Source organism: Mesoplodon densirostris, chromosome 14 (genome assembly GCF_025265405.1).
Source record: "Mesoplodon densirostris isolate mMesDen1 chromosome 14, mMesDen1 primary haplotype, whole genome shotgun sequence".
Taxonomy (NCBI): domain Eukaryota; kingdom Metazoa; phylum Chordata; class Mammalia; order Artiodactyla; family Ziphiidae; genus Mesoplodon; species Mesoplodon densirostris.
The window spans coordinates 76,810,540-76,823,842 of record NC_082674.1 but is presented as its reverse complement, the minus strand read 5'-3'; the positions used below and the strand labels follow the sequence as shown (position 1 = coordinate 76,823,842).

The window sequence follows — 13,303 nt, the reverse complement described above, 5'->3', positions numbered from 1 at the left end:
CACGTGGAACCTTGGGGGCCAGATCCAACTTGTTCATCTTAGAGATAAATGTCCTGCTGTTTGTGGGGGAAGAAGATAAGCAGATGTTTCTTCTACAGAAAGAAGAGTTCTAACTGCTAGCTTCAATACATGCACAGAGAGAAACACACCCCCGTGGTCTGGCAGTGAGGCCCTGGAGGCTGTACTCTTACAAGCTCCTGGTGCAGACGGTCCACAGACCAGGCCCTGAGAAATCCTGAGCAGGAAGAAGAAACCACAGATCAGTTCTGGGGCCCAGACGTGTGTCTTTGGGGAACACGCAGGAGCTGGGAGAGTTGTATTAGCCAAAGATAATTGGTTACACCAGGCTGAGCGTACACTAACTGATAAAACCGATCAGTAAGAGAGCTAGCAACCGTGCTTACGTATATATACTTTTTGAAGTTTCTACGGAATAGTAACATACACTATAAATTAACGTTTGCCAAGGAGACTGATGTGTCTGGATTACTCTAACACAGCAGCTATCACCACTTGGCTTTAAGAATTGTTAGAGTTTTTTGAGAAGCAAATACTGTTCTTATTCTTTGAATAAACCTAAAATTAATGACCAACATTCACCGTGCAATAAAACCTAGCCCATAAATACAGATAGTATTGGTTTTAAGGTAAGATCGTAAGATAAAATTTCTATTTTGAATACTTTCAAAGGCATTCTATTCCTATATTTTAAAAGGGTGGCCTTAATCTCAGTTAATACAGTGGATTTTTACCACCTGACTTTCAAAGATTATTTCTCAAGTAACAAAATATCTCCTTTTGGTGGTGAGGGGGCGGCCGGGGGCTTTTTCTTAACTTCATCACTAGTTTAATGTTGGTGTCTGTCACATGTGGTCTCATGTCACGTGAGGACCTAGCAGGACTAAGAATGGGGTCTGGCTGACCTGAGAATTTGCTTGTCAGCCCCATGGCAGCAGTGGTTGGAGCCAGAATTAAGGTTTTTATTCCCTTGATCACCCGTTTGCCGCATTCTGCCCCACAGTGACCCAGAGCACGAACCACCACGATGCGGAAGGGATCCACGGCTCGGTCTTCCGAAGGTGAACCTGGAGCTGGTGGGGTTCAAGGGCAGGGGACGCGCAAAGAAACACACCCTCACTCCTACAATCCTTTCTAGACACTCAATCTGCCTGCTCCCATGCTAACATAATCCACTTATCAAAAAGATCATTTACATTTATATCTCTAGCCTGTAGGACAGATAAGCATCAAACATAAACATTTTACTATGCTCTCTGCAACGCGCTTAACAGCCGCAAATATTGATACCTCAGCAATAAAATGGGTCTTTATTTGAAACAAAAGCTCTTATTACTTAGATCACATTTTTAACTAAGGCAATTTTACATAAACATAAGAACTTCAAAGAGGAAACTGTGATGAGGTGTATTTTCACCCATAGAAAATGTCGTTTCAGCATTTAAGAAAGCATTTCATGCCATAAACCTGGTGCTAAAATGGGAGAGGAGAGGGGAGGGAAGAGGAAAAGGCACAATGAAATATAAACAGCTCTTAACGTAAAGCTACTGCTCCAAAGCTGTAACCAGAAGTCCACACAAGGCCGGCTCCGATCCTGTAAGCACCGTTCTGAGCTGGGGAACTTGCTGGGCCCAGATTTTCTAACCAAAGCCGCTAATCAAAACTCTGGAATGCAACTGTGTCACACAGGCAATTCTGTCAAAAGTGCGATATGTTAGTTGAATTTTCATCAAAACTCTTGGAAACAATGCTAGAGTTTTCTGAAATCTAGCATTTCAGAATCTAGCATTTCAGGTAACCTGATTTCCTATAGGAAAAAACCCCCCAACACCAAAAAAACCACGAGGTCTCTGATTAATCTATTTTTCTATACCAGTGTGCCGGGTGCGTAGAAAGGAGGACATTTTTTCAACACCAAAGAGCTCTGAGTTACTGGAAGGCGTGCAGCATTGCATTAATAGACTGTTGTGGTTCAGCTAAAAAACTAGTTTCCAGCCCAGAGGGTAATTCCAAATCTTAAAAGCTCAGCGACTGAAAAAAAATTAATATCGTGGTTAAGTGGCTGATAGTGAAATCAGGCTGAGGCTTTCGGAAAGGGCTTTCTCTAGCACCGCCAGCGAGAGTGGGAAAATTTTAAAAAACGAGATTGTCGATGCATAATGAGCTCGACATCGGTCAAGCCAAAGCTTCTGATTTTTCCTGAACGTCCAACCGCTTCCACCCCACTGTTCCGATCGGCAGGTGTTCAAAGGAGCTGAGGTCACATGCGGACGTTCACTGCCATCTTTCCACACCTGGCTGGGCTGCTGTTCGGAGGACGAGAACCATCCTGGGGGCGGCGGGACCGTTTCTTACACGTGCGCTCTCACCACTGCCATCCTCCTTGGGGACAGGATGCTCTCACGTCCCAGGGCCAGCGGCTGTTTGAGTTCCCAGCACATCACTACTGGAGCTTCAAAGTGCAGAACCAGAAACCAAACGAAAATCCCCGGAAACATTTCACTCTCTACTGTTTCCAGATGTTCGGTGAGCTACAAATACCGGGGTAGAATTGAGATTAGATTTTCAACGAATCAACGTGAACTGAGCTCTGAATCAATATTCAACTCAGAGTTGAGAAAGGGTTTCTTGGTCCCTGAAGAGACGTGGAATATATGACTTTGAAGAAATTATTGTTTTTATTTTAAACAAACCACAGAACATAACAAGCAAATAAGTGCTCATTTTGCCCGGCACTTACCAGGGACTGTAGAGCAGAAAGCAAGCCCCTCCTCCTGGCATTTCGGGGCTGTACCTCTTTAGCCCTGAGGAGACTCTGGATTGAACCAAAAGACACAAAGGACCGCTTCCTTGCTGGCTCTGAAAACAGGGCTAAACCAATTCCAAAAAAGATGCTCCAAAAATGTTCTGAGGAAGCCTTCACTGCTCGTGCAGGTGGCCACTGTGAAGGTCAACACTCATTTGGAAAGTAAACATTCTGGCATGTTTATTCAACCCAACAGCCTCCTTACTTAAGGGGCTATCTTCAGAAATATCTGTATCAATTGAGATTTATCCACAGCTTACAAGAAGGAAGCAACCAGACAGCCGGCCAAGGTTTCCATAGGAAACCCACCTGAGTGATGGAGCTGTCTCAGCAGCTCCAGAACTCCCAGCCACAGGGGAAGGAGGGCCGCTGCCATGATACTAACTGACTATCAGTCATTTACTATCATTTACTGACTGCAGTGAACGCTATCAGAAATCACCTTCAACTCTGATGGTTCTCAGAAAGCAAACGAGCCAGAACCCAATGACACACACACACACACACACACACACACACACACACACACACACACACACACACACACACACACACACACACACACACCTCCCCTTCTGGGTCTATTATTTCTCAATCCCATCATTTTATTTTTTGATAAATACTGTATCAATTCCACGGAACCACTGGATGAAAATGAAATGGATTAGAAATAAAATAAAGAGACAGTATTCAGCATCAGTACTCAGGAAGTTCCTAAACCTGTTTTTCCCTGGTACACCCATGGGTCAAGCCTGAGCAGTTGCATGAATTCAAGACGGTGCTTTATAAATGGCTGCTAGGACAAAAAAAAAAAAAAAAAAAAAAAAAAACTAAGAAAGCGAATGTGGTATAGCCGGGGTTTTCATACTTAGCCTTTCCATGTGTATTGCCCACGGCTTTTACGTGGCCGTGAGTAAGAAAATCAAAATGAGCTGCTTTGATCAATTTCCAGTCTGACCATTTGGAAACCGCCAGTAAACCAAGGCTGTGAAGCTGGACACGAGTCTGGAAACTAGTGTTCGTATCTTCCCCCTTTGACCTTAACTGTATCCTCCAATAAAATATGAACCTAAAGGCATTAAGATGAACGTGTCATGCCTTCTTCAACCTCACAAGACCTAGTTACCCATCTCCCCTGAGCTGTCCTCTACACACATAGTTTCTAGAAGCCAAGGCCAGGAGCAAACCCAGATCCCGCGTTTTTATGTCTATGTCCAAGGACATACCCTGGCTAACTCTGGGTCACAGCAGAAGCCAGCATCTTCCGCCAGGTGGGGGACCTGGCAGGAGTCTCCTGCACCATGATGCCTGGTCGCCCGCCCTGGGCCTGGTGCACCCCTTTTCCTAAGGCACTGCAGTCCTCGCTGATAGGCGTTAGGCGCTACAAACTTCTCCCTCCTGGGAGCTGGAATGTTCTCTTCTAACCCCGATCCCAACCTAGATTCTGTCCCCTGGGGGTACAAAGACAATCTATGATCCCTCTCAAATCATTACCTCTTTTAAATCAATGCAACTGCCACCTCGTGCCCCAAATCTGGTCCAGAACCAGTTCCTTCCATGTGCCTTGATGACGAGCCCTGGGAATGCCCTCCATCACCACTCTGGTCCCCCTCGGGATGCTTCAGAAACATGATGCTCTGAAGAGCGTGTGGCTGTGGTCTGCAGTGGGTCTGGCCGGGGGCAGCAAGACACAGGATACTACTGTCCCTTGCTTTCCCTACACTGCCGCTAGCCCCACTGTCCCCAGGACAGCTGTGTCTCTATTTCCATAGTCTTAGATTCCTTCCAGAGTATCACGGAGGACTTGACCGTGCCTGTGCTGACTTACTCAGAAGAACAAGTCCAACCTCATGACCCTTCCCACTGACAGTGGAGGGAAATTCCTATGCAGGCAATTTATTTCACTACTCACTCCAGCAAAACTACAAAAAGAGAAATGCTTTTTGGAGACCTTTTATTTTCTTTTATTCTGGCCACACCACGTGGCATGCGGGTTCTTAGTTCCCCTACAGGGGATAGAACCCTCACCCCCTGCAGTGGAAGCGTGGCGTCTTAACCACTGCCGGGGTTAAACTGTAACCTCGGCAGTGGTTAAGACTTAAGTGGTTAAGGTTAATGCAAAGTAGTCTAGAAGTGAATTCTGGATTGGGATTGGCTAAGTGGTTACAGCCAGGGAAGTTGTAAATATACAACTCTACATGTTAGTTCACTTAAGACCGTTCCTTAGAAATAAAGTGTTAACAGTTTTGAAGTTACTAGCTTTCGGTAACCATCCGTTGTTCCGGGCCCCAAATCAAAAACCAATTAAATGAGAACTTAAACTACAAATATAAAAATTTTTGATTACAGAGTGTGTGTGGCTTCCTCTATAAAATTTAACACTGGCGGCAGGAAACAGGTGACGAAAAATCTCTTCTCCTTAGTTCACATGAAGGTCTTAAACATCACTGTTATCTTGTCCTAATGATAGTGGAGACCAAGGCAAGGGGCAAAAAACAGAATCCTGAAAAGCTACATCCGAAACAGCTTTCCAATTAAGACGTGTAAAAGCTTATAATGTTATTTATGCAGTTAAAATTTATACTGGCAATGCACTAAGTGAAGCGCTCATCTGTTAACGCAGATCTATGGTGACTGATAACACACCAGAAGGATAAGGAATAATGAAAGCTTCCCACTTAGAATAAATTCACAAGAGGCAGCTGCCTCTTCTTATCCCACATCGTTATCAAGAGAGAAAACATTACACCTCAATTCCAGACACTGTTTTGCATAATCACAAGGACGGAATCATTGTGTTTGGACATTTGATGGCTTAAATATTTGGCCTCAAAACATATGTCTGTTGCAGTTGGGCTGACTTCTCCCTACAAAACTCACGAAGCTTCTGCATCTGGAGAGCACGTTTATGCTGAAAGGGACACAGATGAACACAGCCCCAAAGCCTTTTGTAGGAAACTCAATGATAAAAAGAAGTGTAAGAACTGAACGCTGTGTAAAAAATAAGAAAACCAAGAGGCTAAAGCGAGCAGAGACTCTGACCGGTATCGTGAGCGATCAATCAGAAAGATGGTTGAAGCCCAAGCTCCCTGATCCACCGACCAGCCTGTACCAACCTCATTCAAGCCACCACCTAACCTCCGCGTGCGACACGGCAATTCGGGGGGTGGGGGTCTGCGGATCCTAGGCCTTCTCTGCAAACCACAAAAGTGTTCTGTCCGTGGCTGTGCCATGTGCCCCCCCAACACAGGAAAAGAATGGAAGCTAGAGTCACCGCCTTAGGGCAAATACAAGTGTAAGATGTGCAGAATTCTGCACTGAAAGATGTCTGGTCTGGTGGTATCAAAGGTCTTTTTATCCGCTCAGGTTCTCAGGTTCTTCCTCTTCCTCCCGAGGCCCTTTCCCCTCCAGAGACACAGCTGTTGGCCAAGCTCTACCACCTCATGGGCTCAGATCCTGGGTGCAATGGTTTGGTTACCCCCGCGCTGAGAAAACCACCGTGCAATACCGACTAAACAGGGTCGGTAAACTAAACTAAACTCCCACCCCGCCCACACCAGATACCCTTCAGTGCTCTGACGGCTGCAGACTGGCTGCAACATCCTCCCAATTCAGGAGGACACTGGTCCCCAGGCAGGTGGAGGGACTTGCCCCGGGGACTGGACGGCATCAGAGGAAGGACCAAGACTGGCCTGGGTCACCTGCTGGAACCTTCCACTCCAACAATTCCTATCAAACTATCAGAAAAAAAGACCAGAGAGAAAACGAAGCATGGTGTATTGTATGTGTCAGGCTTTCCTTACAGAGAAAACCCAGTTCTAAGCTTCAAACGAGCCCAGTGATAAAATCTACATGACAAAAGAGGGAATCACGGGCACTCATCCACTGCCTTAAATATCACTGAATTCTCTTTAAATCAACAAATATATGTGGTTCTGCCACGTACCAAATCATTGCCTTAAGTTGGCGAGTTGTTTTGACCAGTTTAGCAGAATTTATGCTCAGCTGTAAGTAAAACTGAGGTCTGAATTCAAATATATACTAACATAGCATAGATCCAGAATTCACTTCTAGACTACTCTGCATTAAGAAGTTTCTCAAGGGATGAAAAAACAAATAAGAAACCTTCTTTTAGCCTCCTCCCCGGCAAACTCACCCAAACTAAGGTCGTCAAGTGTGGCTCATCCCATACATGCACGCCCCGACCCCACCAGACACATTTGCAAGAGAAAAACAGGTCCCTTCCACATCAGCAAGCTTCTGTTAAAAAAGTCTCAAATCACTCACTAAATCTATAAATCACTTACATCAAAATGTTTTAGGAACTGGAGTGGGACGCATGCTCTGGTCCAGGAACGTGACTTATTTTGGGAAAAAAAAAGTTCCCAGAGCGACTCAGATAGTCGAGAATCATTGTGTAGAACCAGTTTTAACTTTAACACATACACCCTCTTGGACTGAAATGGTTGGTTCCATTTTTTAGAAATTTTAGCTCCAAAACCATTTTCACGCCTAAGGAAGGGCCCGCAAGACCCAAACTAAAAGCAGCACCGTGCCCTGTGCAGAGAGCCAGACTCCCGTGCCGAAGGACCGGGTTCAAGGCCCTGGCTCCAGCACCAGACCGGGCCTTGTACAGCCCTCACTTCTGGCCCGCGGGCACACGTGGCCAAGCAGCCCCCTCCCAGGGGCTGGTCTGCTTCATCACCGTCTGGTTGAACCACAACTCTACTCATGAGCAGTGGGGATCTGGTCCAGGGTAGAGAAGAGAGGAAATGCAAAGTGAATTTGGGTTTCCCACAGGACACTGGGAATATCAACTCATCCTAAGCAAATACTTAAAACCACGAAGGCCTGTCTCTTATAAACTGGGCTTCAACTCGTGCACCAGGGAAATGTTTGTACTGTCTGTTGGCATTGGTCAGCCCACAGTGTGTGAAGCAAAAGTTCCCAAGGGTTCATGATTCGCTCACTCAGAAGCAAAAACCAAAACTTAACGATGGCCAAGGGAGCAGAATTTCCTCAGGGAAAAAAATTAAAAAGCTGTTTTAAAATTCTTGATTCTAGTCAGGCAATGAATATTTCTAATGTTAAATCCACGAGCAAAATAACTTTTATTTTGAAAAAAGGTGCAATAACTTCTGATCGCAGGAAAAAGTAGTTCAGCCTATGTCTTATGCCTGCAGACCATTCTTGCTCCAAATACACGTCTTGAACTACAGTCGAGTTTCTGCCAAATCCAATAGGCCATCTCCCACACGTGTCCCCAGCACAGGCCCAGTTCAGACAGAGCCAGGCGCAGTGTGGGTTTCCAGATGTCTCTCCATGGTCTAAAGATTCACCAAGTTTCCTTCTCAGGGTGATATACGGGTTCACGGGCAGGTGAGGGGTGATGTGGACCTCCCCCACCCTCCCTATCTGTTTTAGAACAGATTTTCTTTTTTTGTTTGTTTGTTTGTTCTGGGACCTGGCAGGCTTAGAATTATAGTAGCATTTGCAGATAATTCCCTTCCCTGTGAGTTGCCTAAACTTCTGAAACGACAGCTCCTTTCCATGGAGAGGAGAAAAGAACATTTCATTACGTCATGCTTGCTGACCTGCCGTGGCCACGATGGTCGCTGCACAGCAAAGAAAATAGTGACCGAGTCGCTACCAGCCGCCCTCTGCCCAGTAGCTTATGCAAAGGTCCCCCAACCCTTGGAAGTGAGCACTTCTGTCTCCACCTGATGGATGAGGAAACCAAAGCTCAGAGGGACTAATAGATCTGCCCAGGTCACTCATGGGTCTGAAGAACAGCCGGACGCCATCCAGACCCTGCTCCAGACCCATGCACAGCCCGGCAGGTAAGGCAGTGGCAGCTCACGGGCACTGAATCAACCGGTAACCCTGCCACATGAAGATGTTCTACAATAAAATACTCACTTTGCTAAAATAAGAGGCAGACCCCAAAAGAGTAAATTAGGGGGCTAATGTCCATCGAAGTACTCATGGTGATGGGCCAAAAGCTTGATCTCATCTGGATGAAACCATAAGGGGCGTGACAGTTAATACCGAATCATATGAGCAAGTTAATGCTGAAATCATACATGCCACAGTGACAAGCTGCTGTGCACGCCAAAAATGAAGATTAACATTAAGAGAAAATTTTAAATATATATTATTTATTAAATTTATTCTATTATAAATGCTAGCTATGATGATTTTCCATATACAACAACAACAACAACAAAAACAGGTAAGACCACCTGTAGGTGAATACAAAAATATTCACTATTAACATTTTGATATATTTTCCTTCTAATCTTCTTGTTATGCTTATAAACTTCTTGATACCAAATTACATGTTATGGAGTACATGTTCATGTCCACCACAAAACTCATATGCTAAAATCTCTTCCCCAGTGTGATGGTACTTGGTAGGTGGGGCCTTTGGGAGGTGGTTAGGTCATGATGGTGGAGGCTTCATGAATGGGATTAGTACTCTTGTAAGAGGAGGTCAAGGAGCTAGCTTGCCGTCCTTCCATCATATGAGGACAGTGAGAAGGTGGCCACCTACAAGCTAGGAAGAGGGACTCCACCAGAGCCGGACCGGGGCAGCACCTTGACCTCAGACTTCCAGCTTCCAAAACTGTGAGACAAATGTTTATTATTGAAGCCACCCAATCTCTGGTATTTTTATTACAGCAGCACAAACAGAATGTGACACTAGGATGTCGCCAAGAACTCTGTAACCTTTTGAAATTGAATGTTATACCAGGAGCATTTTCCGTGTGATTATTCTTTTTAACATCATTAGAAGACAGCACCACAGTCTGGCTAACATAGAGGTTTTCCCATACCATCTGGACTGCCAATAGTTTTCTGGTTGGTATAAAAAAACGCCATGATGAGCCTCTGCACATACGTTTCTGCCAGCATTTCCTACAAAAGGAAGGAATGGCAGGCCCTGTTCTGTGCCTGCAGAGCAGGGTCAGCGGGTGGGCAGCACAGTGCTCACAGCCCGGTGCCCGACACAGCACAGGACCAAGGCGGCCATGTCTTAAAGGACAGACGTTCGCTTTGGGTCCACAGGACCTCCACAGAGAAGGAAAGCAGTCTTAGGTCACATGCCCCGGCACGGGTCCTGGCCACTGACCAAGCAGAACGACCAGAGGACAGTGACCAGAAGGTGAAAGCAGATGGAAATTGTGTCACAGGAGGAATACACTGAGACTGAGGCTGACCCAACAAAGGAGGAATGAAGACCACTGGACTCCAGCGTGGGAGGTGGGAGGGGTGCTGATCCACGGGGAGTCCCATCCAACACAAGCAGGGTGACCACAGACCAGGGGCGTGCAGAGACTCGGGCACTGGGCAAGTGCTCCGATTCAGTGGTTTTAAAGTAGGTCAGTAAGCAAGGCATCAAGACAGTCGACCATTCAACCGGCAATTATGTGCATATGTCTATCTAGAAATCTAATACCACAAAGGCCCTAAATACTAACCAAGACAAATCAGTGGATGATTGATCTTTCTCCTGCCTTAGAGTCCAATCACACAGAACTACAAGACTTACCTTTTTCCTAATGAGAAGTTCCCTTACGGCATGTGGAATCAGACTTGTGTCACCCATACATTTTCAGGCAGTGCGTTTGAGGGTGGCATGGTGTGTACCCTCTGAGGGCACATCACCAGGGGAATCACAACAATAGGTACTGCAGTTAGTACCTGAAAAAAGTGGCTAGGATTACTGTTAAACCGCTTCCTGACATTAAAATCCTACTATTCTATATAGAGAATGAAAATAAAGGGTGAAACAGGTAATTTCTAAAATTCTGAGTAGTACTTTGCAACCAGAGCCAATCAATACCAATCATAAATAGTTAAAAGAAGATACAGATTTTTAGCTCCATGAAGGTGGGGTCACCCTACTCCCCCAGGTCCTCCTTTTTACAATTAAGCACCCAGGACTGAGAGGGGAAAGAGAGTGGGCTGCCTGGGGACCACGGGGCTTGAGGAATGACAGGGTGGTGAGTCCCCCGGTTTGCTCATACCCTCCATACATCCCGGCCAGGGCACTGCAGAGGCCTGCAACGTGATCTCCAACAGGCAGAGAGGAAACACTCCAAGGAAAGCTGTTCTCTTTAGCCAAAGGACTAGGGAATGGGGGCCCCCAACAGAAAGCCTTTTGGCCATACCCACCCTACTGCAGCTGAACACTGCACGCTACCCATCCCCCACCCAGCAGGAGTGGCTGGTGCTCTGAAACCACTCAGGTGGTACTGGTAGGTTAGGCAGGGAGCTGATCTCCCAGGCCCTGCCCAGTGGAAACAGATGACGCTGTGATTCCACCCCCCACCCCGGCGTTCCAGGGCCTCAGAGACAGCTGATGCTCCACCTTGACTATGCAGCATGGAGGTGGTACCAGGCAGGGTGAGTCGCCAACACACACACACACACACACACACACACACACACACACACACACACACACACACACACACACACACACACACACACACACACACAATGTATCAGCGGGCCCAGCCCCCACCTCCACCCAAGGCTGATGAGCAATGAGACAGAACAAGTGAGAGTGAGTCAGCCTCACTTCCCCCACCTCAGGCCGGCAGGGAAGGCCTAGCGGGAAGCTGAACCTGCCCAGCCCCCCGGCAGCAGCAAGACTGAATGAGGTGGTGGAAAACAGGGCTAGTGGCCCACTCATCCCCCTACCCCAGCCTCAAGGGTCAGTGGGACCCGGTGGGTCACTGAGCCTCCACGCCCACCCGGCATGAAGGAGAACAAAGGGGAACTCACACCCAGCACCAATAAGGGGAATGAGGTGGTGGAAGGCAGGGCTGGTGTGTTTCACCCACCCCCCACACACACCCCCACCAGCCCTCAAGCTGGTGCAGACAGGGAGCAGAGAGGAACTGAGCTTTGGCCCCGCAGAAACAAGGCCTGCAAGTCAGCCCTCCACCTTTTCCCCCTCCAGGTGTCAACAGGGGCCAGGGGAGCTAAGCGTACACCCCTGACTGGGTTCCGTGAAGCCGTGCTGGTCAGTGCCCTGCTTTTGCTGGGAAAGTAGCAGCAAGACCCAGGAGGGATCTGAACGTCCCCCCAACCCGGCAGAAGCAGGCAAAATTTTAGAACTGAAAAATACATTTAAAGTAAAAAAGCAAAAAAAAAAAAAATCACTGGAAAGGACCAATAACAGAGTGGAAGTGACACAGGAGGGAATCGGCGGACATGAGGCTGATCAGCAGAATTTAGTTAATCGGAACAAAGGGAATATATGATGAAAAATGAACAGTCTCGGGGACCTGTCAGACCACAACAAAAATACTAATACTCTTTTGTCACGGCAGTCCCCAAAGAGGCAGGCAGGGACTGAAAAAATATCCAGAGACATAATGGCTGAAAACTTCCCAAACCTGGCAGAAAATATCAAACCATGGGTTTGATATTATATATATAACTCGAATATATATATATTCGAGTTAACCTTGAAAGGGATAAACCCAAAGAAATCCAAGCCACATTAAACTTCTGGAAAATAAAAGACAAAGAAAAACCCCTGAAAGCAGCCAGACAGAAATGACACATTACTTAGAACAATTCGAGTGACAAAGGATTTCTCTCTCACCTGCAACCATGAAGGTCAGGAGCAAGTGGCATGTTTTTCAAGCACTGAAAAAAAAACAACCGTCAACCGCAAATTCTATAACCAGTGAAAATATCCTTGGGGGGTGTGGGGGGCGAGGGGAAATAAAGACGTTCGCGGATGAAGGAGAACTAAGGATTGTTGCCAGCAGGACTGTCACTGAAGAATGACTAAAGAAGTCCTCTCAACAGGAAGGAAATGATAACAGAGCCTTAGGACTTCAGAAGGGAAAGAATATTGGAATGGGAAAAAGTGGGAGCAACTAACTAGCCTACTTCTCAGGAGTTTCTTAAATTACATTTAGCAAAAGAGATAACATCATCTGACATGGTGCTCAATGTATATGGAGGAAATATTTAAGACAATTATATTTGAAAATCGGGGCAGGTAAGGGGACCTAAATGGAAGAAGGTACCTACACTGCAAGTGAAGTCATAAAATGGTGATGCCACTGACGGTGGTAGATTATAGTAAGTTACATCTGCATAGTGTAATAGCAGAGCAATATACGTAAAAACACTACAAAAAATAGGCAAGATGGAATCCTAAAAAATGTTCAGGTAACTCACAGTAAGGTTGAAAAAAAGAAAATAGGAAACAGAAACACAAACAGAGGAAACAGAAAGATAGTAAAAGGGCAGACTTAAGCTCTAACATACCAAGTACCTTAAATGTAAACAGTCTAAATGCACCACTGAGAAGACTGGGTGTGGCAGAAAAAAACAGTATCATCTAAAGGTATGTCGCATACAAAAAAACTTATTTCAAGTACAACATAGGTAGGCTGGAAGAGTAAGGATGGAAAAAGACATCCCATGTAAACATTGCTAATATTTTTT

General features: G+C 46.0%; 1 protein-coding gene across 13 annotated transcripts in view; it reads right to left on the bottom strand.

Annotated features, from left to right (window-relative positions):
- The window catches only part of BCL2L11 (BCL2 like 11), a 46,164-nt gene that overhangs the window by 20,312 nt on the left and 12,549 nt on the right, over window positions 1–13,303 (bottom strand). Inside the window, exons 3-4 of one of the 13 annotated variants that reach the window (XM_060117098.1) lie at window positions 12,447–12,490; window positions 9,431–9,449 (exon numbers count right to left, since the gene is read on the bottom strand). The exons of the other annotated variants lie outside the window; for them this stretch is intronic. Coding sequence (XP_059973081.1) covers window positions 12,462–12,490 — 29 coding nt within the window. The 3' untranslated portion in view covers window positions 9,431–9,449; window positions 12,447–12,461. Of the gene's footprint in view, window positions 1–9,430; window positions 9,450–12,446; window positions 12,491–13,303 lie in introns of those variants that run through there. 13 annotated transcript variants of the gene reach the window in all.